The sequence below is a fragment of the Colossoma macropomum genome, unplaced genomic scaffold (genome assembly GCF_904425465.1).
Source record: "Colossoma macropomum unplaced genomic scaffold, Colossoma_macropomum, whole genome shotgun sequence".
Taxonomy (NCBI): Eukaryota; Metazoa; Chordata; class Actinopteri; order Characiformes; family Serrasalmidae; genus Colossoma; species Colossoma macropomum.
In genome coordinates, this window is record NW_023494799.1 from 1,685,611 (window position 1) to 1,708,436 (window position 22,826).

The 22,826-nt window shown below is 37.9% G+C and overlaps 1 protein-coding gene across 1 annotated transcript; it reads left to right on the forward strand.

Moving 5' to 3' along the window:
• The first annotated feature begins 16,048 nt into the window (after positions 1-16,048).
• On the forward strand, positions 16,049-21,058 carry b3gnt7 (UDP-GlcNAc:betaGal beta-1,3-N-acetylglucosaminyltransferase 7). The gene is made up of 2 exons (XM_036587325.1): positions 16,049-16,124; positions 19,168-21,058. Coding segments are annotated over exons 1-2 (1,230 nt in total). The 5' UTR covers positions 16,049-16,122; the 3' UTR covers positions 20,396-21,058.
• The last annotated feature ends 1,768 nt before the right edge of the window (positions 21,059-22,826 follow it).

Genomic DNA, 22,826 nt, shown 5'->3' on the forward strand with positions numbered 1-22,826 from the left:
AAAATATGTTAATACTGAAACCATCAGAAATGGTAATTATAACGCACTGTACATTTTTTGAGTATTAAGTATTTTGTTATGATTTGAATATGATGAAAATGTATTGTTTTCTGTCCAGTCTTGATTTGTATTGGAAAAAAAAAAAAAAACATTAATTACATTTTGTCATGGTTTTGTCATTTTTGTTGGTGTGTAAAACAGATGTGTTATTTATTATTGAAATGAATTGTGTTATTATATTTACATAGTACAGAAAAACAGCAGTAGTAGCTCAGTAGTAACTACAGACTCAGCACTATGAGTCAGAAGAAAGGGCTGTCCGTCATCAAAGAGCTAAAAATAGCCCTGAGTCTAAAGATCTGTTAATGTCTTAACCGTCCTGAGACGCCACGACCCAGAACACACGTCCGGAGTCTCTCAGCATTGACCAGGAGAACTTTACACCTTTACACCTCCGCAGCTTTTCAGTCCCCTCTGCTTCCGCATTGAGTGACCCGTCAAATGACCTCGCAGCTCACGAAAGTGAGTGTGTGATTTAGTGCAGAGAATGAGCACATCTGCCACCTTATCTGATACATTACAGCACATCTGTCTCTTTATCTGATACATTACATCACATCTGTTTCCTTATCTTACACATTACAGCACATCTGTCTACTTATCTGACACATTACAGCACATCTGTCTCCTTATCTGATACATTACATCACATCTGTATACTTATCTGACACATTACATCACATCTGTATCCTTATCTGACACATTACATCACATCTGTGACCTTATCTGATACATTACAGCACATCTGTCTCCTTATCTGATATATTACAGCACATCTGCCTTCTTATCTGATACATCACATCTGTTTCCTTATCTGACACATTACATCACATCTGTTTCCTTATCTTACACATTACAGCACATCTGTCTACTTATCTGACACATTACAGCACATCTGTCTCCTTATCTGATACATTACATCACATCTGTTTCCTTATCTTACACATTACATCACATCTGTTTCCTTATCTTACACATTACAGCACATCTGTCTACTTATCTGACACATTACAGCACATCTGCCTCCTTATCTGATACATTACAGCACATCTGTCTCCTTATCTGACACATTACAACACATCTGCCTTCTTATCTGATACATTACAGCACATCTGCCTCCTTATCTGACACATTACATCACATCTGTCTCCTTATCTGACATGTTACAGCACATCTGTCTCCTTATCTGACACATTACAGCACATCTGTCTCCTTATCTGACATGATGTTACAGCACATCTGTCTCCTTATCTGACACATTACAGCACATCTGTCTCCTTATCTGACACATTACAGCACATCTGTCTCCTTATCTGACATGATGTTACAGCACATCTGTTTCCTTATCTGATACATTACAGCACATCTGTCTCCTTATCTGATACATTACAGCACATCTGCCTCCTTATCTGACACATTACATCACATCTGTATCCTTATCTAACATGTTACAGCACATCTGTCTCCTTACCTGACACATTGTTACAGCACATCTGTCTCCTTATCTGACATGTTACAGCACATCTGTCTCCTTATCTGACACATTACAGCACATCTGTCTCCTCATCTCACACGTTACAGCACATCTGTCTCCTCATCTCACACGTTACAGCACATCTGTCTCCTCATCTGAGTGTTACAACACATCTGTCTCCTTACCTGACACAACATTACAGCACATCTGTCTCCTTATCTGATACATTACAGCACATCTGTCTCCTTATCTGATACATTACAGCACATCTGCCTCCTTATCTGACACATTACATCACATCTGTATCCTTATCTAACATGTTACAGCACATCTGTCTCCTTACCTGACACATTGTTACAGCACATCTGTCTCCTTATCTGACATGTTACAGCACATCTGTCTCCTTATCTGACACATTACAGCACATCTGTCTCCTTATCTGACACATTACAGCACATCTGTCTCCTAATCTGACATGTTACAACACATCTGTCTCCTCATCTGACACAGTGTTACAGCACATCTGTCTCCTCATCTGACATGTTACAGCACATCTGTCTCCTAATCTGACACATTACAGCACATCTGTCTCCTTATCTGACACATTACAGCACATCTGTCTCCTAATCTGACACATTACAGCACATCTGTCTCCTTATCTGACACATTACAGCACATCTGTCTCCTAATCTGACACAGTGTTACAGCACATCAAATAAACATACTTGAACTACGGTTAATTATGAACTGTAAGTATCATTGTTGTCAGGGGCGTCTTGGGAAAATGTATTAGGGCACTCGCTTGGAAACACCAACAAGTATCCTTAGCCTGTAAAGTTGTGTTGGGGTCCAGCCAACAGCGTCCAGTCTTTATGTCTTTTACACAGTCAGTTATGTAACACAATAGTGAGTCATCAGCGTAGCACTGGAAACTGATGCTGTTGTTTACGAATGAGAATAACCAACACATTAGCCTCTTAGCTCCAGCGCTAAAACTAAAGAAGAGACACCAAATGTGTCTTTGCTGATCAGTTACATTTAGGGGGTAAGAAAAGGGGAAACTGGGGAATTTGATTTGTCCTGAACTGTGTAGTCAGTTTGGGGGAAAGGCCTTGTGCTGGTGTGTGTGTGTGGGGGGGGGTTCTGGTCCACACTCAGGCTAAAACATTCATTGATCTCGGGGGGAAGGGGCACATTGCCCCATAAAGCAGGATGCACATGGCCGGAGGAGGATGGCTAGAGTGCGTCAGGAAATGGAGGGAGAAGAAAGGAAGAAGGGATTGTGGAGCAGATGAAGTCTGAAGATTGAATAATTCCTGTTTTTCAGCTTTTCTTTTCCAGACGGTTCTGAAGCGCGAGAGACTTCCTGCCTCGCCTCAGTCAGTGGAGCGGGCATGTTTACACGCTGCCTTTCAGAGCTAAATATGAACTGGATTCACGTGTGCCGACCTCCAGAGACTCCTCAGCTCACAGACTCCTCACTGCACACGCTCACTGACACACATACAGCACAGATATACCATCAAACCCATAATAGCAGATTCTCTTTACTGTCATACACAGCAGAGTGAGACACAGAGAGAGAGAGAGAGAGACAGACAGACAGACAGAGAGAAAGAGAAAGAATAAACGAGACGATGAGAAAGGGCATGAAAGAGTGAAAGAGAAAGAGAGAGAGTGATGACAAGAGAACGTAAAAGACAGACTGAGAGAGAGAGTGAAAGAGAGGCTGAAAGAGAGAGATGAGCGAAAGAGATCGACTGAGAGAGACAGAAAGAGAGAGAGGCTGAAAAAGGGAGTAAGAGACAAATGAAGTGAGGGCGTGAAAGAGAGAGAGAGAGAAAGGAAAAGAAGAAAGAAGGAAAGAAAAAATACAAGATAGCGTTAATAGAAAGTGTTGAGAGATTGAACGAGAGACTGAGAAAGCGAGTGAGAGATAGAGAGAAAGAGGAAGAGAGACTGAAAAAGGAAGTAAGAGACAAATGAAGTGAGAGCGTGAAAGAGAGAGAGAGACAAAAAAAGAAAGAATGAAAGAAAGAGAAAGAATAAAGGACAGAGTGTTAATGGAAAGCGTTAGGAGAGAAAGAGTAAAAGAGAAAGAGAGAAAGCATGAGAGAGACGGAGAGTGTGAGAGAAGGAAAGAGAGTGCAAAAGAGAGAAAGAGTGAGATTTGTTTTGGTTGTGCCGCTTGACATTTGCAGACGTGAAAAGATAAAACATAAAATCGTGCCGAACTGTTTTATTTAGAATTTTGTAACTAAATTACCTTTTTTTGATTGTGAACATATGTGGTTGGACGGTTGCGTCACCTGACATTTTTAGACTTTTGGAGGCAAAAATGACATAAAGAGTTATTGTTGAATAATTTGATAAACGTCGTGTATTTATTAAATTATTTTTGGGACGATAATGAACCTGGACACAAAAAAATGCACGTCATGTCAACGATCCAACAACATTGGATTACATTTACATTCGATGGGTTCGGGTCTGAACCTCTGACTGTTCTGCCTGTCTAATAGAATGGAATGGTCTACTGTGTCAAAAGCGGCACTAAGATCAAGTAAAACCAGTAAGGATGTGTTTCCTTCGTCAGTGGACAATAAAAGGTCATTTACTTTTTTTACTAACGCTGTTTCGGTACTATGGTGAGGCCTGAAGCCAGACTGAAATTTTTCATGTATATCACTCCTATGCAGATGGGAACATAATTGTTTTGCCACGGCTTTCTCTAAATTTCTGATAAAAAGGGAAGATTTGAAATAGGTCTATAGTTTGATAGCTCAGAGGGGTCAAGACTAGGTTTCTTAATTAGGGGTTTAATTACACCTAATTTAAGAGATTTTGGAACATAGCCGAGGCTGAGAGAAGAGTTTATTATAATTAGAAAGGGCTTAGTTATTTCTGGCAAAACATCTTTAAGTAAACCTGTAGGAATAGGATCTAGTATACAAGTTGTTGTTTTTGTAGATGAAATAATTTGGACGAGCTCTGTTTGTTGGAGTAAAGTAAAAGACTCCAGCGTCTCTGTAGTGGTTATACTGCACTCTAGATCTAGATTAGGTTTATAGGACGCTGCACTGCAATGCTGCGCATTTTGAATTTTGTGCCTAATCAATTCAATTTTATTATTGAAGAAAAATTTTAATAAGCCTTAATAAGAGTCTGAACTTCTGACTGTTTTCTGTTCATTTTTATGTCAAAAATAGTAAAAAATATTAAAAAAAAAATGTTTTAACATTACGCACAACAAGACTGTAAAACACAACAATTAATTCACATCCTCTTCTGCTCCCACTGTGAACCTGTACTGTTGTTGTGTACGGATCTGCATTCAAATCATAATAAAATTTCTCCTTTTCTGTGGAACGCAGGTGTGATGCGGAATGGACTGTTGTTATTTGTGGCTCGGGATATTTTTTTTCTTTCCACAGAACAAGACTGAACACAGAACAATGACTCTTCATCAGATTCAAATTACAACACAATATTTCCTCCCCCACCAGCACTGATGTGGTGCAGACTGAAAGTCCTGAATCTGCATTTTCCACAGTTTCTCCTTTCATTTCAATGAGTTACGAGTCAGAAAATATTAAACCAAATCTAAAAGTCGCTCTAAGCCATGAGGAGTTAATGATGCATGAATGAAAACCTTTAGAGGTCAAAGAATCGTTGCATGACTCATTACCTGGCCCAAACTTTGCTGGCCACTCACACTGGCTCATTCTAACAAAAGCCAAATAGCAGCAACAAACCACTTGAAAGCTTTCTTCAATTTTAATAAGTCAAGTCAAGTCAAATGTATTTATATGGCACCTTTTACAGCAGATGTTGTCACAAAGCAGCTTTACAGAGAATCCGGGTCCCCCAGTGAGCAAGCCTTGGCGACAGTGGCATGGAAAAACTCCCTCAACAGGAGGGAGGAACCTCGAGAGGAACCAGACTCAAAAGGGGAACCCATCCTCCTCTGGTCGACACCGGATAAGAGGACAGACACAAAACAGTATAAGTGGATACAGTTTAACACCACTGTGCAGTGCGCCGGCCGCATCTCAGGTCAGACCCTCTTACGACAGGCAGCCGCTCGGCTCAGGGAAAGGGGGGGGAAGTAAGAGGGACATAGTTAGGAAAACAAGTTAACCAAAGGCTCGACTAAACAGGTAAGTTTTTAGTCTAGACTTAAAGATGGAGGCTGTGTCTGAGTCCCGAACACAGACTGGTGGGCTATTCCAAAGCTGGGGGGCTTTGTATGAAAAGGCTCCTCCCCCTGACGTAACGTTATTTATTCTGGGTACTAATAATGAGCAGCACCTTGTGATCTAAGTGGGCGTGTCGGTTGATAATAGGAAATAAGGTCACTGAGGTACTGAGGATCAAGGCCATTCAAAGCTTTATACGTCAGTAGAAGAATTCTGTACTCAATGCGGAATTTAACTGGCAACCAATGTAAGGTACACAAAATTGGGCTAATGTGGTCGAATTTCCTGGTTTTGCTGAGAACTCTGGCTGCAGCGTTCTGGACTAACTGAAGCTTGTTAAGGTTTTGGCTGGAACAACCAGAAAGCAGAGTGTTACAGTAATCTAACCTGGACGTGATGAAGGCGTGAACTAACGTTTCTGCGTCCAGTAGCGACAGTGCATTTCTTAATTTAGCGATGTTACGCAGGTGGAGGAAAGCTACTCTGGTAATATTGGTAATATGCTCATCGAAGGCCAGACTGGGATCAATCGTCCCACCAAGGCTTTTTACAGATGTGCCTGGTGCAACTGAGAAACTATCGAGATTAAGAGTAAACGTAGGCAGATTATCCCTAACAGCTTTTGGGCCAAGAAGAAGGACTTCGGTTTTGTCCGAGTTTAGTAAGAGGAAGTTACTTGACATCCAGTCTTTAATGTGTTTCACACAGTCCTCTATCTTATTAAGCTCAATTTTGTCCTCTGGTTTAGCTGAAATATATAATTGTGTATCATCGGCATAGCAGTGGAAACTGATGCCATGTTTTCTAATGATGGTACCTAGTGGTAGCATATATAAGGTAAATAATATGGGTCCTAAGACAGAGCCCTGTGGAACACCACACTTTACTCTTGTGAGAGCTGATGGTTCACCATTTACATTAACAAACTCAAAGCGATCACTAAGGTAAGATTTGAACCACGAAAGAGCTTTACCTGTCACTCCTACTAGTTTCTCAAGCCTGTCTAATAGAATGGAATGGTCTATTGTGTCAAAAGCGGCACTAAGATCAAGTAAAACCAGTAAGGATGTGTTTCCTTTGTCAGCGGACAATAAAAGGTCATTTACTTTTTTTACTAACGCTGTTTCGGTACTGTGGTGAGGCCTGAAGCCAGACTGAACTTTTTCATGTATATCACTCCTATGCAGATGGGAACATAATTGTTTTACCACGGCTTTCTCTAAAATTGAAATAGGTCTATAGTTTGATAGCTCAGAGGGGTCAAGACTAGGTTTCTTTACTAAGGGTTTAATTACACCTAATTTAAGAGATTTTGGAACATAGCCGAGGCTGAGAGAAGAGTTTATTATAGATAGAAAAGGCTTGGTTATTTCTGGCAAAACGTCTCTAAGTAGACCTGTAGGAATTGGATCTAGTATACAAGTTGTTGTTTTTGAAGATGAAATAATTTGGACGAGCTCTGTTTGTTGGCGTAAAGTGTCTCTGTAGTGGTTATACTGCACTCTAGATCTAGATTAGGTTTATAGGACACTTTTTTTGTGCCTAATCAATTAAATTTTATCATTGAAGAAAAATTTTAATAAGCCTAAATAAATTTAATGTTAAATGTCTATCTATCTATTAAAATGTAATGGTTAAGGCCCATATCCTACATTTTCTGAGGTGTGCACTCTTAAAAAAGACGGTTCTTCAAGTGCTTTTTAGTGAACCAATGGTTCTGTATGGAACCATGAACACGCAAAGAACCATTTTCATGCTTACAAGGTTCTTTACATGGTGAAATGGTTCTTCAGATTGATGTGTTGTATATGGTTCCATGCAACATCAATAGCAGCCCTTTCTGGTGCTACACAGAACCATTTTCAAAACTATACAGCACATTCTACATCAATCTGAAGAAATATTTCATGATGCGAAGAACCATTAAAGCATGCAGATGTTTTTTCTTTTAGTGTTCATGGTTCTATTATCATTCTATTTGTTTTTGCTAAAGAACCCTTGGGGAATCATCTTTTTTGAGAGTGTATTCATAATGTGTAGTTCTATGTACCAAAAACAGCTCTAATTCACTTTTTTTCCTCTCTTAATCCATCAGAACTGAACAGACTATGCCTTTAAGGCTGATATATGTAAATTAGCTCTGTTCTGATTGGCTGCACCTCATTCAAAAAGCAGTCCAGGTTAAAACGCTCCTTATAACTTCAGTATGAGTGGGCCAGGCTAAAAAGCTCTAGGCTGAGTAGGCAGATGTAAACATGTTGGTTTTTGTGACACCATTAAATGTATTTATGTTATAACTGAAGTTTAGGGGGAGGAGCTTGGCTGAAACCCCTCCCTCTTCCAATCTAACGCCCTATACATTCACATCCTCACCTTCCGTTCTCGTGACGAACGGTTCACAATCCCCACTGCCCCCCATCTCCTCCCTGTTCCTCAGTCCTCCATCAGTCCTGCTACAGCTATGAGGGGGTCCGGCCTTCTAGCTAAAGGCAGAAGCTGCCCAGAAGGACCCAAGTTCTCAGAGTTCTCCCCATCCCTTAATCGGTCTTCCCTCAAACTACCACCGCCACGTTGAAGACAAAGTCTGAACTCACAAAAAAATAGTGAATACAAAATGGGCCACTTTTGCATAGTAGTTTCCACACACAAAGAGGAAGAGAAACTCAGTTTTCTTTGATATGGGCCCTTTAAAGTCTCTGTACAGGAAATATAACAGTAGGTTCGTTGGTTAAGTACATGAGTGCCAGTGGGCCATTATGTGGCAAAAGTGTACTGCATTAAAAACGGTGCGGTTAAGCCATGACGCAGCACGGAAATGACCATCTCACTAAACCCTGGATAATGACCTCTCCACGGCCGCTACACACCATTAAACACCCTGCATACTTCACTTATTACATAAGCTACGCTCAGAGACGTGTTTCAGTAGATTTAACATTAAAAAGCTCTTTGCTCCTCTCTTAATCCCCACTCTGGTACCGGAACACATCTTCATACGCACATCAGTCTTCATCAGTTCACACGTTACTACCAGAATGTTTACAATAGAGATCATCATCCCATCTATACACTGTATACGGTGCAACAAAGCAATGTTCCCCCAGCAGCAAAACACAGGACATCATTGTTTACACTGGACACTCTTTTGCGAAAACATCATACCTTTAACGAAGCATATTTTTCAATTTGTTTTTTAAAATTAGTTGGACTTGTATTGATTTTGTTTTAATTATGTCTCTGTTTTTACTTAGGTTTTCATTTTTTTATTATTGCTACAACTATTTGACAAATTATCTAAAAGTAAGTACAACATATCCAACATAGAGTACATAGTAAGTGACCAAGACAGACACACCTTTAACTGAAACAATGTGTGAATTACAATATAATAAATATACAGGACAAAATAAATATGATGTCACACAATGTATATGAGACAGTATGAGATAGTATGTGGTAGTATGAGATCATTTAATGTATTAGAACGAGACAGTATGAAACAGCATAATATGTTAGAATGAGACAGTATGCGACAGGTTGGTTTATTAGAATAAAACAATATGAGATACTTCAGTGTATTACAATGATTACAATGAGACGGTATGATATAGTTCAGTATTACAATTAGACAGTATGAGAGTATGAGATAGTTTGGTGTATTACAATGAGACAGTATAAGATAGTTTAGTATATTAGAACAAGACAGTATCAGACAGAATATGTCAGAACAAGGCAGTATGTGACCATTTAGTGTATTAGAATGAGACAGTATGAGACAGTTTAGTGTATTAGAATGAGACAGTATGAGATAATTTAGTGTATTAGAATGAGACAGTATCAGGCAGAATAATATGTTAGAACAAGGCAATATAAGATAGTTTATTGTATTAGGATGAGACAGTATGAGATAGTTTAGTGTATTAGAATGAGACAGTATGAGATGGTATATTAGAACAAGAGAGTATGAAACAGTATGTTAGAGCAAGGCAATATGAGATAGTTTAGTGTATTAGAATAAGACAGTGTGAGATAGTTAAGTGTATTAGAATGAGACAGTATGAGATAGTTTAGTGTGTTAGAATGAGACAGTATGAGATATTTTAGTGTGTTAGAATGAGAGTATGAGCCAGTATATTAGAACAAGATGGTATGAAACAGTATAATATGTTAGAACAAGGCCGTATGAGACAGTTTAGTGTATTAGAATGAGACAGTATGAGATAGTTTAGTGTGTTAGAATGGGACAGTATGAGCCAGTTTAGTGTGTTAGAGTGAGACAGTATGAGATAGTTTAGTGTATTAGAATAAGACAGTGTGAGATAGTTTAGTGTATTAGAATAAGACAGTATGAGATAGTATATTAGAACAAGATGGTATGAAACAGTATAATATGTTAGAACAAGGCAGTATGAGATAGTTTAGTGTATTAGAATGAGACAGTATGAGATAGTTTAGTGTGTTAGAATAAGACAGTATGAGAGTTTAGTGTGTTAGAATGAGACAGTATGAAATAGTTTAGAGTATTAGAATATGACAGTGTGAGATAGTTTGGTGTATTAGAATGAGACAGTATGAGATAGTTTGGTGTGTTAGAATGAGACAGTGTGAAATAGTTTAGTGTGTTAGAATAAGACAGTGTGAGATAGTTTGGTGTATTAGAATAAGACAGTATGAGATAGTTTAGTGTGTTAGAATGAGACAGTATGAGATAGTTTAGTGTGTTAGAATAAGACAGTATGAGATAGTTTAGTGTGTTAGAATAAGACAGTGTGAGATAGTTTGGTGTGTTAGAATGAGACAGTATGAGATAGTTTAGTGTGTTAGAATGAGACAGTGTGAGATAGTTTGGTGTGTTAGAATGAGACAGTATGAGATAGTTTGGTGTGTTAGAATGAGACAGTGTGAAATAGTTTAGTGTGTTAGAATAAGACAGTGTGAGATAGTTTAGTGTGTTAGAATGAGACAGTATGAGATAGTTTAGTGTGTTAGAATAAGACAGTGTGAGATAGTTTGGTGTGTTAGAATGAGACAGTATGAGATAGTTTAGTGTGTTAGAATAAGACAGTATGAGATAGTTTAGTGTGTTAGAATAAGACAGTGTGAGATAGTTTGGTGTATTAGAATGAGACAGTATGAGATAGTTTAGTGTGTTAGAATGAGACAGTGTGAGATAGTTTGGTGTATTAGAATGAGACAGTATGAGATAGTATATTAGAACAAGATGGTATGAAACAGTATAACATGTTAGAACAAGGCAGTATGAGATAGTTTAGTGTATTAGAATGAGACAGTATGAGATAGTTTAGTGTGTTAGAATGAGACAGTATGAGAGTTTAGTGTGTTAGAATGAGACAGTATGAAATAGTTTAGTGTATTAGAATGACAGTGTGAGATAGTTTGGTGTATTAGAATGAGACAGTATGAGATAGTTTAGTGTGTTAGAATGAGACAGTATGAGATAGTTTGGTGTGTTAGAATGAGACAGTGTGAAATAGTTTAGTGTGTTAGAATAAGACAGTGTGAGATAGTTTGGTGTATTAGAATAAGACAGTATGAGATAGTTTAGTGTGTTAGAATGAGACAGTATGAGATAGTTTGGTGTGTTAGAATGAGACAGTGTGAAATAGTTTAGTGTGTTAGAATAAGACAGTGTGAGATAGTTTGGTGTATTAGAATAAGACAGTATGAGATAGTTTAGTGTGTTAGAATGAGACAGTGTGAGATAGTTTAGTGTGTTAGAATAAGACAGTGTGAGATAGTTTGGTGTATTAGAATGAGACAGTATGAGATAGTTTGGTGTGTTAGAATGAGACAGTGTGAGATAGTTTGGTGTATTAGAATGAGACAGTATGAGATAGTTTGGTGTATTAGAATGAGACAGTATGAGATAGTTTAGTGTGTTAGAATGAGACAGTGTGAGATAGTTTGGTGTATTAGAATGAGACAGTATGAGATAGTTTGGTGTATTAGAATGAGACAGATCTAGACAGTATATGTGTCAGAATATTCAAGTTCGGTCCTGAGTGGGAGATGAACTTTGCAAATTATATGTAAACTGTAACAGTAGCTTAGTGCACTTCAGTTGACATCAGCATATTATATTACACCATGAACCAAGTGAACAGTCCTTGTAGTTTAAGTGAAAGAGGCTGTCATGGAATAAAGCTTCGAGTGTAAAGACGAGGGTGGTTCATGCACATTTTCTTCTTTGTTATTATTTTCCTTTACAATGTTCCCTCTCAGGCTCCACCCACAAGTGCATTCATTTGTATGCCGGACACACTTAGGAAATGTCAGGAGTGTGATGTGGCTCTATATAGATTTACCACCAGTAAATGACCACAGACCCATTAATTAAATAGAATAAGGTTTCAAATGACTTTTAAAAGTTCATAAAGTGCTTTACTGATGGGATTATTCCTTCAAAGTGTTCTGTATGTTTTTGTTTTCTTTTTTTCCTGTTTGCGTTTTGCGTTTTCATAGTATTTTCATCCTGAACCCTTTAAATTACAGGCTTACAATTCTGTTAATTAGACCTGTATGATAACATAATCGTATCGTGATTGTATCGATTGATACCGATGGTTTTGTATGCTTTAAAATACACAAATATCATTTTTAACTTTTCATTATTCTATTCCATTTCTTTTTCTCTGTCTGCTTTTATTTTATATTTTTTGTTGTTTTTCACTCTTAAGCACTTCTGTTTGTTTTTTCTTTTGATTTTTTTGGTTTTGTTTTTTTTTTTATGCACATAAAGCACATTTCATCCAAAAAGGCGATTCAAAGCTCTTTAAAATCTGTTCTGTAACTAAACTGAAGCCAGTGTAGATATTTTAGAGCTGTGGTAATGAGCTCTGCTCTCCTGGTCCTGGTTAAAACTCAAGCAGCAGTTAAACTGGTTCTGATAACTGATAATTGCAGTTGGCGTTAAAGAATGAAAAGCATTTACAATTTAGGAATCCTGAATCGTAATAAGTGCATTACTCACAGGTCCAGTTCAGCCTTTTGTTCCTGTCAAGAGACAAAATGCTTTTATGCTCAGTCACACCTTATTCAAACTTTTCAGCACTTTCTTCAAGCAGCCAAAAGTTACTTAGCTGTCAAAGAAAGAAAAAGAGTGACACTGTGTTTATTTTTTACAAACCACGAACACCACAAACACTTAGAGGTCAGGAAATATACACCTGCCTTTTTTAATGCAAAGAAACCCAATTAATTGAGTCAGAAACAATTCAGAGGTTTTATTTCTTCATTTTTCTGCCTTTTAATGAGTTCTTTTATGGTCTGTTAGCTTTAGCTTTCTGTTTATATATATTTTTTTACTTTTATTAATAATTATCCTATTGTATCTGAGAGAACTGCCTCTTAAATTCATTTATGAACGAACATGAGATGTATGTCTAACCCATCCTCCACTAAAAGCATTGCTACTGCTGTGAAATAATGACTACAGTAAAAGTACAAGAACAAAACAGCTCTAAAAACCACTTAAGCACTGAGAAACATGAAGAACTGCAGTAGAACTTCGTAGTAAATCCAACAGTGGTGAACTGTTGTTATTAGTGCTGAGCTTTTAGGGACTTAAATGTCAAAAAACAAGAAAAAACACATTTACAACAATGCTAATTTCTCTGAACCTCCCTATTGGCTTTTTTCTAGATTATTTGAATCTTGTAACAGACATTATCAGATATCTGAGTTTGTGTGTATCAGTGTTACAGTGACTCTTTCAGTAAAGAGTTCTGATATAGAGCTGCTGCCGCTGTTTTCCATTCCTAACAACTAAACAGAATCTGCTTAGACTCATATTCACAGTCAGTGACTTATCTAGAACTTTGAGAAGGACAAGAGAGACTTTTTTATGTACAAAACTGGTCCCATTGTAAACCAAAGCATGATTGGTTGATTCCTCTGTCACTTCATTATTATGTTGGTAGTGTAAGGCCTTCAGTCCAGCTCCTGAAGTCCTGACCAATGGGAAAGCTAGCTTGTCTGTGTCCAGGGGTTTTTGCAGAATGGAAGATCCCACGCAACATATAGGACTGGCCAACTCTGTGAGCTCAGTTTAAAATGCCCATGATAGAAGAGCATGCTAGCTAATTTCAATGTGTTTCTGGTGCATTCTCAAAAAAAAAAAAAAATAAATAAATAGTTCCCCCAAAACCCCCCAGCCATTAACACCCCTGCTTGTATCTGCCTAGACACTGCAGAGAAAGAAATCCTGATTGAACAATTTTCTGTTCGCCATTTCAGGATTTAAACTCTTCAGTTCCAAAATGTAGCACTGAAATTTCTACAATAATTGCAGAGTTTAAATACAACAAGCATAATGATTCTATTAAACAATAATCAACTAAAAACCTCAGACATGTATTTTTTAAGGCCTACAAAATCATCAGACCATCTGAAGATCTCAAAGGCCCTAACAGTTCCAAAGACATCCAGTACCTCTCAGCAAAACCTCAGGTGCCTAAACCTCTCAGGAACTGAAGCTTGTTAAGCTCTTCACTTTCTGTGAGAGGAGTGATCAACAGTTCAGCAGCTGAACCGACAGTCAACCAACAAAGAATGAAATAAAACCCCAGAGAAGGAAAAAGGAACCAATATTAATGACTAAAACAACAGATCTAGTTTCTCGTCAGCGTTTCTTTCTATTCTAAAACAGGACTCCTTATCAGGTCCCCGATCATGTTCTCTACATTATACTCACACTGACTCAGAGTTCGTGTCATCAGACCACATGACTGAGACGAAGCCTGGTTTTATTTACACAAGACGCATTCAGACAGAAAGAGACCAAACCTTTCCAGATCAGGAGGTTCATCTGGCTGAACAGAACTCAGCTGATGTGTCAAAGCCAAAGATCAGCAATATAACTTAACCAGCTTTTCTGTATGTTTATTTTACTCACTTGAACACATATCTGTTCATAAACAACACATTCTGTGTCTAACTGGACACGTTTTGTGTTACTGTTAACACAAAGTGTGTTGAAATATTTCTGTGTCCAGTTTTGGAGACCGCTAAATTCAATTACTGATATTTTACACGTTTTACATGTTCCTGGTTCTGCAGGGCTCTATTGACGTTCTACAGATTGGTAAAATCAGTGTTCTCTGAGAGACCTAATTCGAGGCCAAAGCACCAACAAAATAAAGCCTAAAAACATCACAGTCACTTCTTATAGGTTCTTCAGAAAATAGGCCAGTCATTTGAGCGTGGGTGTGTCTGTAGCAGAAATCCCACCCCCTCCCAACCCACTTTAATCTGATCACTGATTGTGGTTTCCAAGGAATGTGATAAACAGGACGCACTGACGCAAGGGTTCCACTAATATTACAAGTATATTTACATACACAATATAGATTTGGAATATATGTAATAATATATACAAGAAGTATGATATTATATGCAAATTAGTGGATAAGTATTACATATATATTGTTAAAGGTCTATATACATATCTATACATTTGTATATATTCTGTGGAGAGACGCACTGAAGAGAAAGCTTTATATATGTATATATATATATATATATATATATATATATATATATATATATATATATATATATATATACACACTATCCTCAAGAACCCTTATATATATTAGATATATATATATATATATATATGTTATATACAGATTATATATATATATATATATACAGACTATCCTCGAGAACCCTTATATATATATATATATATATATATATATATATATATATATATATATATATATATTTTACTTTCTACTTTTTTTAACAATATTTTTCTCAGCACTAAACATATAAGCTTAAACTCTTCAAAACTCAACTGCTGGAAATACAGACACTGAATAAGACTGCATATGAATTGTATGTAAGACTTGCATATGCATATCTCTTTAGCTCCTTGTACACTGACTCTTCATTATTCCTTATTCTATTTATTGTGTTTTTATTGTGTTTGTCTCTCAGTTTAATCCTCGTGAACAGTCTGTGTTTGTCTGATCTGTTCAGTGTGTTACGTGTGTGACTGACCGAGACTGATTCCTTGTATATGTAACATACTTGGTGAAATAAAGTGATTCTGATTCTGGATTAAGTCTCTTTTAGAGCAGAGAGGAAGAAGTTCACAAGTTAAAATATACATACGTGAACAAACAAGCAAGTCATTTACATGCAAGCTGAGTTTACTGCACCTCAGATGTGTCAGCAGACGCTGCGCTCCTTTAAGAGGCTTGGGGGCGTGGCCTAAGTACATACCCGTTCTCCTGTGGGAGGGGCTTGAGAGGCTTAAAAAGTCAGACAGAGACACTCTGAGCCCATTGCCCACAGAGAGGGAGAGAGGGAGAGAGAGACACAGTGGAATAGAACAGTTTGGATCCAACAGCACAGCTCAAAATGTGAGTACAGCAGCTCTTCCAGCTCCATTTGACCTCCTTCATTATTTCATTTTAGCAGGAAAGTTCTAAAAAGGGTGACAGCATGATAGTAGAACCAGTTTTGGTTCCCTAAAGAACCTTTCAGTTGATGGCTCTTTAAACAAATGATGTTTGTACATGACCTGTGTGAGTGCGCAGAACCTTTCTAAAGCTTACAGAACCTCTACATCATGTAACAGTTCTGTACCCATTAAAGGATCTCCCTAGAACCCTGTAGCCAGGCCAGGAACCATCTAGGAACTTTTATTTTTAAGAGTAACACTGGTTTCATATAGATGTACTATAGTATACTATCTACGCTATAGTAATATATACCATATATTTTAGCAAAAAAGGTTCTGTATGTTCTTTTTTCCCTTTTTATGTGCTATATATAATAATATATAATAATAATTTTTACAAAGGTTCTTTAAAGAACCACATATAGAGCAGGTTTATAAATGACATCCATTTATGAACAGCAGATGTACGATTACTAATAGACACTCTTGGCAAAAAGGGTTCTATATAGCTCCAAAACAAGTTCTATGATTTGAACTCTTTTTAAAGCTATACAGAACCTTTTTGGAAAAGGTTCTTTACAGTATTCAACAGGTTCTGTCATGGAGAATTACCTTTTAAACCATGAAAAGAAGCATTCATGCATTTAAATGGTTCTTTGAGTGATCACGGTCCTAAATATAACCACTGCATTTGCTAAAGAACCCTTGAAGAACCAATTTTAGTGGAATACAACTGAGTCTACGTAAAAAGTGTGTTGATATGTGTCACAGTTCTCAGACGTTGCGCTGCTGTAATGTATTTTATTTAGATTCAAATGATGTCTTCAGTTCAAAACACTGTTTCTCTCAGTGCTCAGGCTGCAGCCAAACTAACAGAGAGGCAATAAAAGTTTTGCATAATTTGGATATTAAAACAGATTAATCAGTAATGAACAGTTGATAAGGCTGGTTTCTATGTGAAGGCAAAGCTGGTGGTTAACGCTGCTAAAGCCTCGCGGGACCCTACACACCCCCTCACTTCCCCACCAGCTTGTTCACCTCCGTTTTATTACCAATTACAGTCCAAATACATTCAAAAACTCAATACGCCTGTTTTACTGTGGCTCCGAAAGGCATGATGTGTTTGTTTTCAGTTGCATTTATGAAATTTACTTTGTTGTAGTGGTGGAGTGATGATGATTAACTCAGTTAAGAATAGTTTAGTTTAGAATAAACTTTATGGTTCTAATGAACTACTTGTTATTTTTGATTATTACACATTTACTAAGCAAATTGTCACTAAAATAAAACGTGTGCTCGTATTTATGTATAATTATGCACTGCCATTCAAAAGTTAAAGATTTTTGTCATGTTAATCCTTTTTGTGCTTTTATATAAAATAATAACTTCAAAATTGTTCTATTCAATATTATTTTATATACTGTAATACTGTATTTACATAATGACAGAGTCCCAAATTTATAGTTTTCTCATTTCGTAGTCATTTTAGTATCATGTCCAGCTCTGTTCCTCATTCTGCATGTCTAAAATGTCTTAAACGCCTTAATTATTTACAGCTTCCTATGAATTATTTTAAACATGTGGAGTATTCGCATCATATTAGAGCCACTTTATACACTTATCTGGACCAGAGTTGGTTTTGAGTGCTTCTATAACTATTGATTTTCTCTATGGAGATCAATAAAGTTATCTTATATCATCTTATCTTACCGACTGGTAATACTACACACATTTATGAGTAAATATACTGTTTTCAAAAGAGCTCTTTGTTAATATTGACCAGGAAACTAAACGTGCCAGCTGTTACCAGACGCTCTGAAGACGTCTAAAAAGCAGGAATCATAGATATTTTGTAGATTTCATTTATGGATCGTCCTTCATCGTAGTGAATGCAAGTGTTCTGTTAAAGCATGTGAGTCTGTGTTTGTCATTATATGGACTTTTCAGGCTTTTTTTAATGATTATCCTACATTACCTGAAGGAAATGCCTCTAAGTTGGATCTCTGAACTGTGTAGCATGAGCTCAAATGAATTCAGTAACTCATATGGAACATATTATAACATATTATAGTTGCACATTAAAGTTTGAACACCCCTGGTCAAATTCCATGTTTTGTTGATTTTCTAGGTGAAAATAAGTAAATAACGTTAATTGTTTACTCCTAGAAAATCAACATGATCAGGGTGCCCAAACTTTTGCACAAGAGTGTCTTTCGAGCACACATTTGTAAACCCATAGTGCTCACACACCTGCCCCCCCCCCACCTATATGGGGGTAACCTTTCATAATTATATATATTTATATATATAATATATATATTTTTATTCAGTAATAACTCATACAGTGTAGTTTGAAATGCTATACATTAGACAGCAAAACCTAAACTTTAAAAAACACTTTATTTACAATTTACAATATTTTGGGGACAACATAAAGTTACAACATGATAAAAAAGGAAATTGTTAATAAATAATAAAGCAAATTAATAATAATAATAATAATAATAATAATAATAATAATAATAACTAACTTTAAACAAAGTTATATAAATAATTAAAAATTCTGTTTATTGGTATTTGTCACAAAAACAGCTGTTTATTTAGTGAGATTTGGTTATCGGTTTTGTATATATATATGTATATATATATATATATATATATATATATATATATATATATGTATATATATATATATATATATATATATATATGTGTGTGTAGTGTACGTATATACAGTAAAGGCAGTGGTTATATATATAGAACCGTGACCCCTCAGTGAAATACCTGAATGCATAAATGTTTTTTTTCATGGTTAAAAGGTTATATGACAGGGTTCTATATAGCAATAAAAAGGGTTCTGATTTTTAGTCACAGAGCCTTTTTATGGTCCTATGTAGAACCCTTTTTGCTCTGAGTATCATTTATGAATGGATGTAATTTATTCACAAAGTATTTGTTGCAAATCCTGTCCTCTTAACGGTTCCTTTGCTCGTTCCCACAAGGATGACCACCAGGGACCGCTGGCGAGTGTACAAGACGGCGGGCCTGATGTTCTTCTTGGCCGTGGTGATGCTGACTGTATTCCAGAGAGGCACGCTCAGCTCCGAAGATCAGTTCCAGATCGAGCGGCAGCTGCGGATGGAGACTCCGGTGGAGGAAGCCGTGCAAAGGATGGGATTATACCGACGTCCAAACAGTTTCTGGAAGAAACATCAACGAAGAGTGGAGGCCAGCACCGAGGAACCACACGTCACGCTGAACAGAGGAGCTAAAACCTGGGACATCACCAGCTCCAACTGCAGCGCCAACCTGAACTTCACTTCTACTGACTGGTTTGCCGGTTTGGAGGCCAATTTCCGGCAGTTCCTGCTCTACAGGCACTGCCGATACTTCCCAATGCTACTCAACCACCCAGAGAAGTGCTCGGGCGACGTCCACCTGCTGATGGTCATCAAATCGGTCATTTCTCAGCACGACCGCCGGGAGGTCATCAGGCAAACGTGGGGCAAGGAGCAGGTGATAAATGGCAAGAAGATCAAGACCCTCTTCCTTCTGGGCACCTCATCCATAGAAGTGGAGAGGGCCAACCACCAGAAGCTTCTGGAGTTTGAGGATTACATCTACGGAGACATCCTGCAGTGGGACTTCATGGATAGCTTCTTCAACCTAACCCTGAAGGAGACCCACTTTCTGAAATGGTTCTCCACGTACTGCGGGAACGTCCGTTACATCTTCAAAGGGGACGACGACGTGTTTGTTAGTGTGCAGAACATCCTAGAATACCTGGACAGCAGCGCAGATGTGAAAAACCTGTTTGCTGGAGACGTTCTCTTTAAGGCCAGGCCCATCCGGAAGAAGGAGAACAAGTACTACATTCCGCAAGCCCTGTATAATAAGACCTACTACCCTCCCTATGCAGGAGGGGGCGGATTTTTGATGGACGGACCAATAGCCCGGAAGCTCTACTTAGTCTCCGAGACTCTGGAGTTGTATCCCATCGATGACGTTTTCCTCGGAATGTGCTTGGAGGTTCTTCAGGTGACGCCCATAAAACATAACGCGTTTAAGACTTTCGGGCTGGTGAAGAATAAAAGCAGCAAGTTGAACAAGGAGCCCTGCTTCTTTAAGAGCATGATAGTGGTACATAAACTTCTCCCTCGGGACCTCCTGGCCATGTGGAGACTGGTCAACAGTGACCTGGTTTGTGCCCAGAAAGTGGAATCTTTATAGCGACAGACTGGATGGGTAAAGAAGGACTTCGGAGAACTTCTGAACTTTGAGTCATGCTCAAATGAACGTACTCCTGTTTTGAGGAGATTTTAAATTATGTACTGTAGCAAATGGAGACGAATGCTGTGTGTTGGGGGCCAAACGTGTGGAATTGCGAAAGCTATTTATGGGAAGGACGTAGAGAAGGACATTATGCTGCTAATAGTGGTATCACTGAGTACTGATTTTTGAATGTACTAGGGCTGACCTGATCATTTAAATACTTAAGTATTTGTTTCTTAGAATTCAAAGCTTAATTACAAAAACTGTAGCCTAAACTACAACTTGTCTTATCCAGCCTTAAAAAAAGAAATGATGTACAGAAAATATTTAAGATAAGCGAATTCTCGCAATATTGCATGGAAACACTATTCAGTACAGAGTTTATGACAAATTATGAGGTATTCACTGTATAGCTGGGCTACAGATCTACTTTTTGTTCTCAGTGCTGCTTTTCATGAAAAAACCCTAGCAACACCTTAGCAATCACCTGGGATACCACCATAGCAACGGCTAACAATATCCTAGCAACACCCTAACAACACCCTAGCAAGAACCTAGCAGCACCCTAGCAACCACCTGGGATATTATAGCAGCTGTCTAGCAACACCTTAGCAACCACCTAGCAACGCCTTAGCAACCACCTGGAATACCATAGCAACCACCTTAGCAACCATCTGGGATACCATAGTAAAAACCTAGCAACACCCTAGCAACCACCTGGCAACACCTTAGCAGCCACCTGGGATACCATAGCAACAACCTAACAACACCCTAGCAACAACCTAGCAGCACACTAGCAACCACCTGGGATACCATAGCAACAACCTAGCAACACCCTAGCAACCACCTGGAATATTATAGCAATTGTCTAGCAGCACCCTAGCAACACCCTAGCAACCACCTGGAATACCATAGTAACCACCTAGCAACACCTTAGCAACCACCTGGGATACCATAGCAACACCTTAGCAACCACCTAGGAACACCTTAGCAACCACCTGAGATACCATAGCAACAACCCAGCAACACCCTAGCAACAACCTTACAACACTGTAGCAACCACCTGGGATACAATAGCAACCACTTATTAACACCCTAGCAGCCACCTGGGAACTGCTTAAGCTGCACAGTCACTCTGCATTTTCTTCAGGAAGTGCACTTTTCTAGTTATGAAAATATTTTTGTTTTTAGGGGTGATTTCAGGAACCAACAAATATTGAAAGCCTGTAAACTGCTGTTCAGGTCAGCCCTAGAATGTACATAAAAAAGAGAACATGTTCATAAAACATCTCAAAACAGGAGAAAACAAAGCGTCTCTACCTCACTAAGTTAGTCTGGGATCCTGAGTCGGTGAACATTCCCAACCTTGTTTACTGGAGTGCGTTCTGTGATATCCACTGCCTGTTACTGTCTGTTGGTTTATATTAATGCAGTGTAAGTCCTGAAAGGTTTACTGCGCCCAGTTCAGCCTGGTCTGAGCCCGGACACGGACTTCTGACAGCATGTTTAACTGTAAATATGAAAAACGAATGAAGATAAACTATGATATGATATGAACTGTACACAGTGATTTAAATGTGATGACACTTGAGCTGAATCTGGTAAAGGCTGTACTTTAAAACTGTGAAACTAAGGACTGCTGGTACATTTAAATGAAGACTCTGCGTCAGGGGTAAAAGGGTGTGTCGGGTGTATGATATTTAATGTTCCTTTAAAATTCGCACCTTCTTAATCCAGATTGTTTAGGGTGACAATGACTTGAAATTACTGACAATACATAAATCGACAAGAATGTGGAAAGTGAAATTTGTAAATAAAGGTTTAAAAATCACTCCAGTGTGTTTTTTTCCTCTCCTTGGGTCAGATTTTTCCACTTTGGTGTCACTTTGAAACAAACTGAACTGTAACCCTCACTGAGAGGAGGAGGCCAGTGTGCATTTAGACTTTCTGATATTAATATTTATTCCAGTCGATATTTGATTTGATTCAACTTATACACAGTATCTGGGGCTGAATTCACAAAAGTGTCTTAAGAAAGAAAATCTTAAATGTGCGTTTTTTAATTTCATTCTTAAGAAAAAAGTTACGTAAAGTTGTTATTCTTTTAATAACTTCTTAAGAACTTTTTTTTCTTAACTTTTTTTCTTAAGAATAATTTTAAGAACAGGTGGTTTTCTTGAAAGCTTTCTTAAATGTTTTCTTAACCTTACGACAGACTCACACGTGTCTGAGGCTGGAAGAGTTGACAAGATTTCTAAATCTATGATCAAACTCTGATGCAACTGTCTAGCAACAAACTAGCAACACCCTAGCAACCACCTAGCAACATCTTAGCAACCACCTGGCATACCATAGCAGCCACTTATTAACACCCTAGCAACCACCTAGC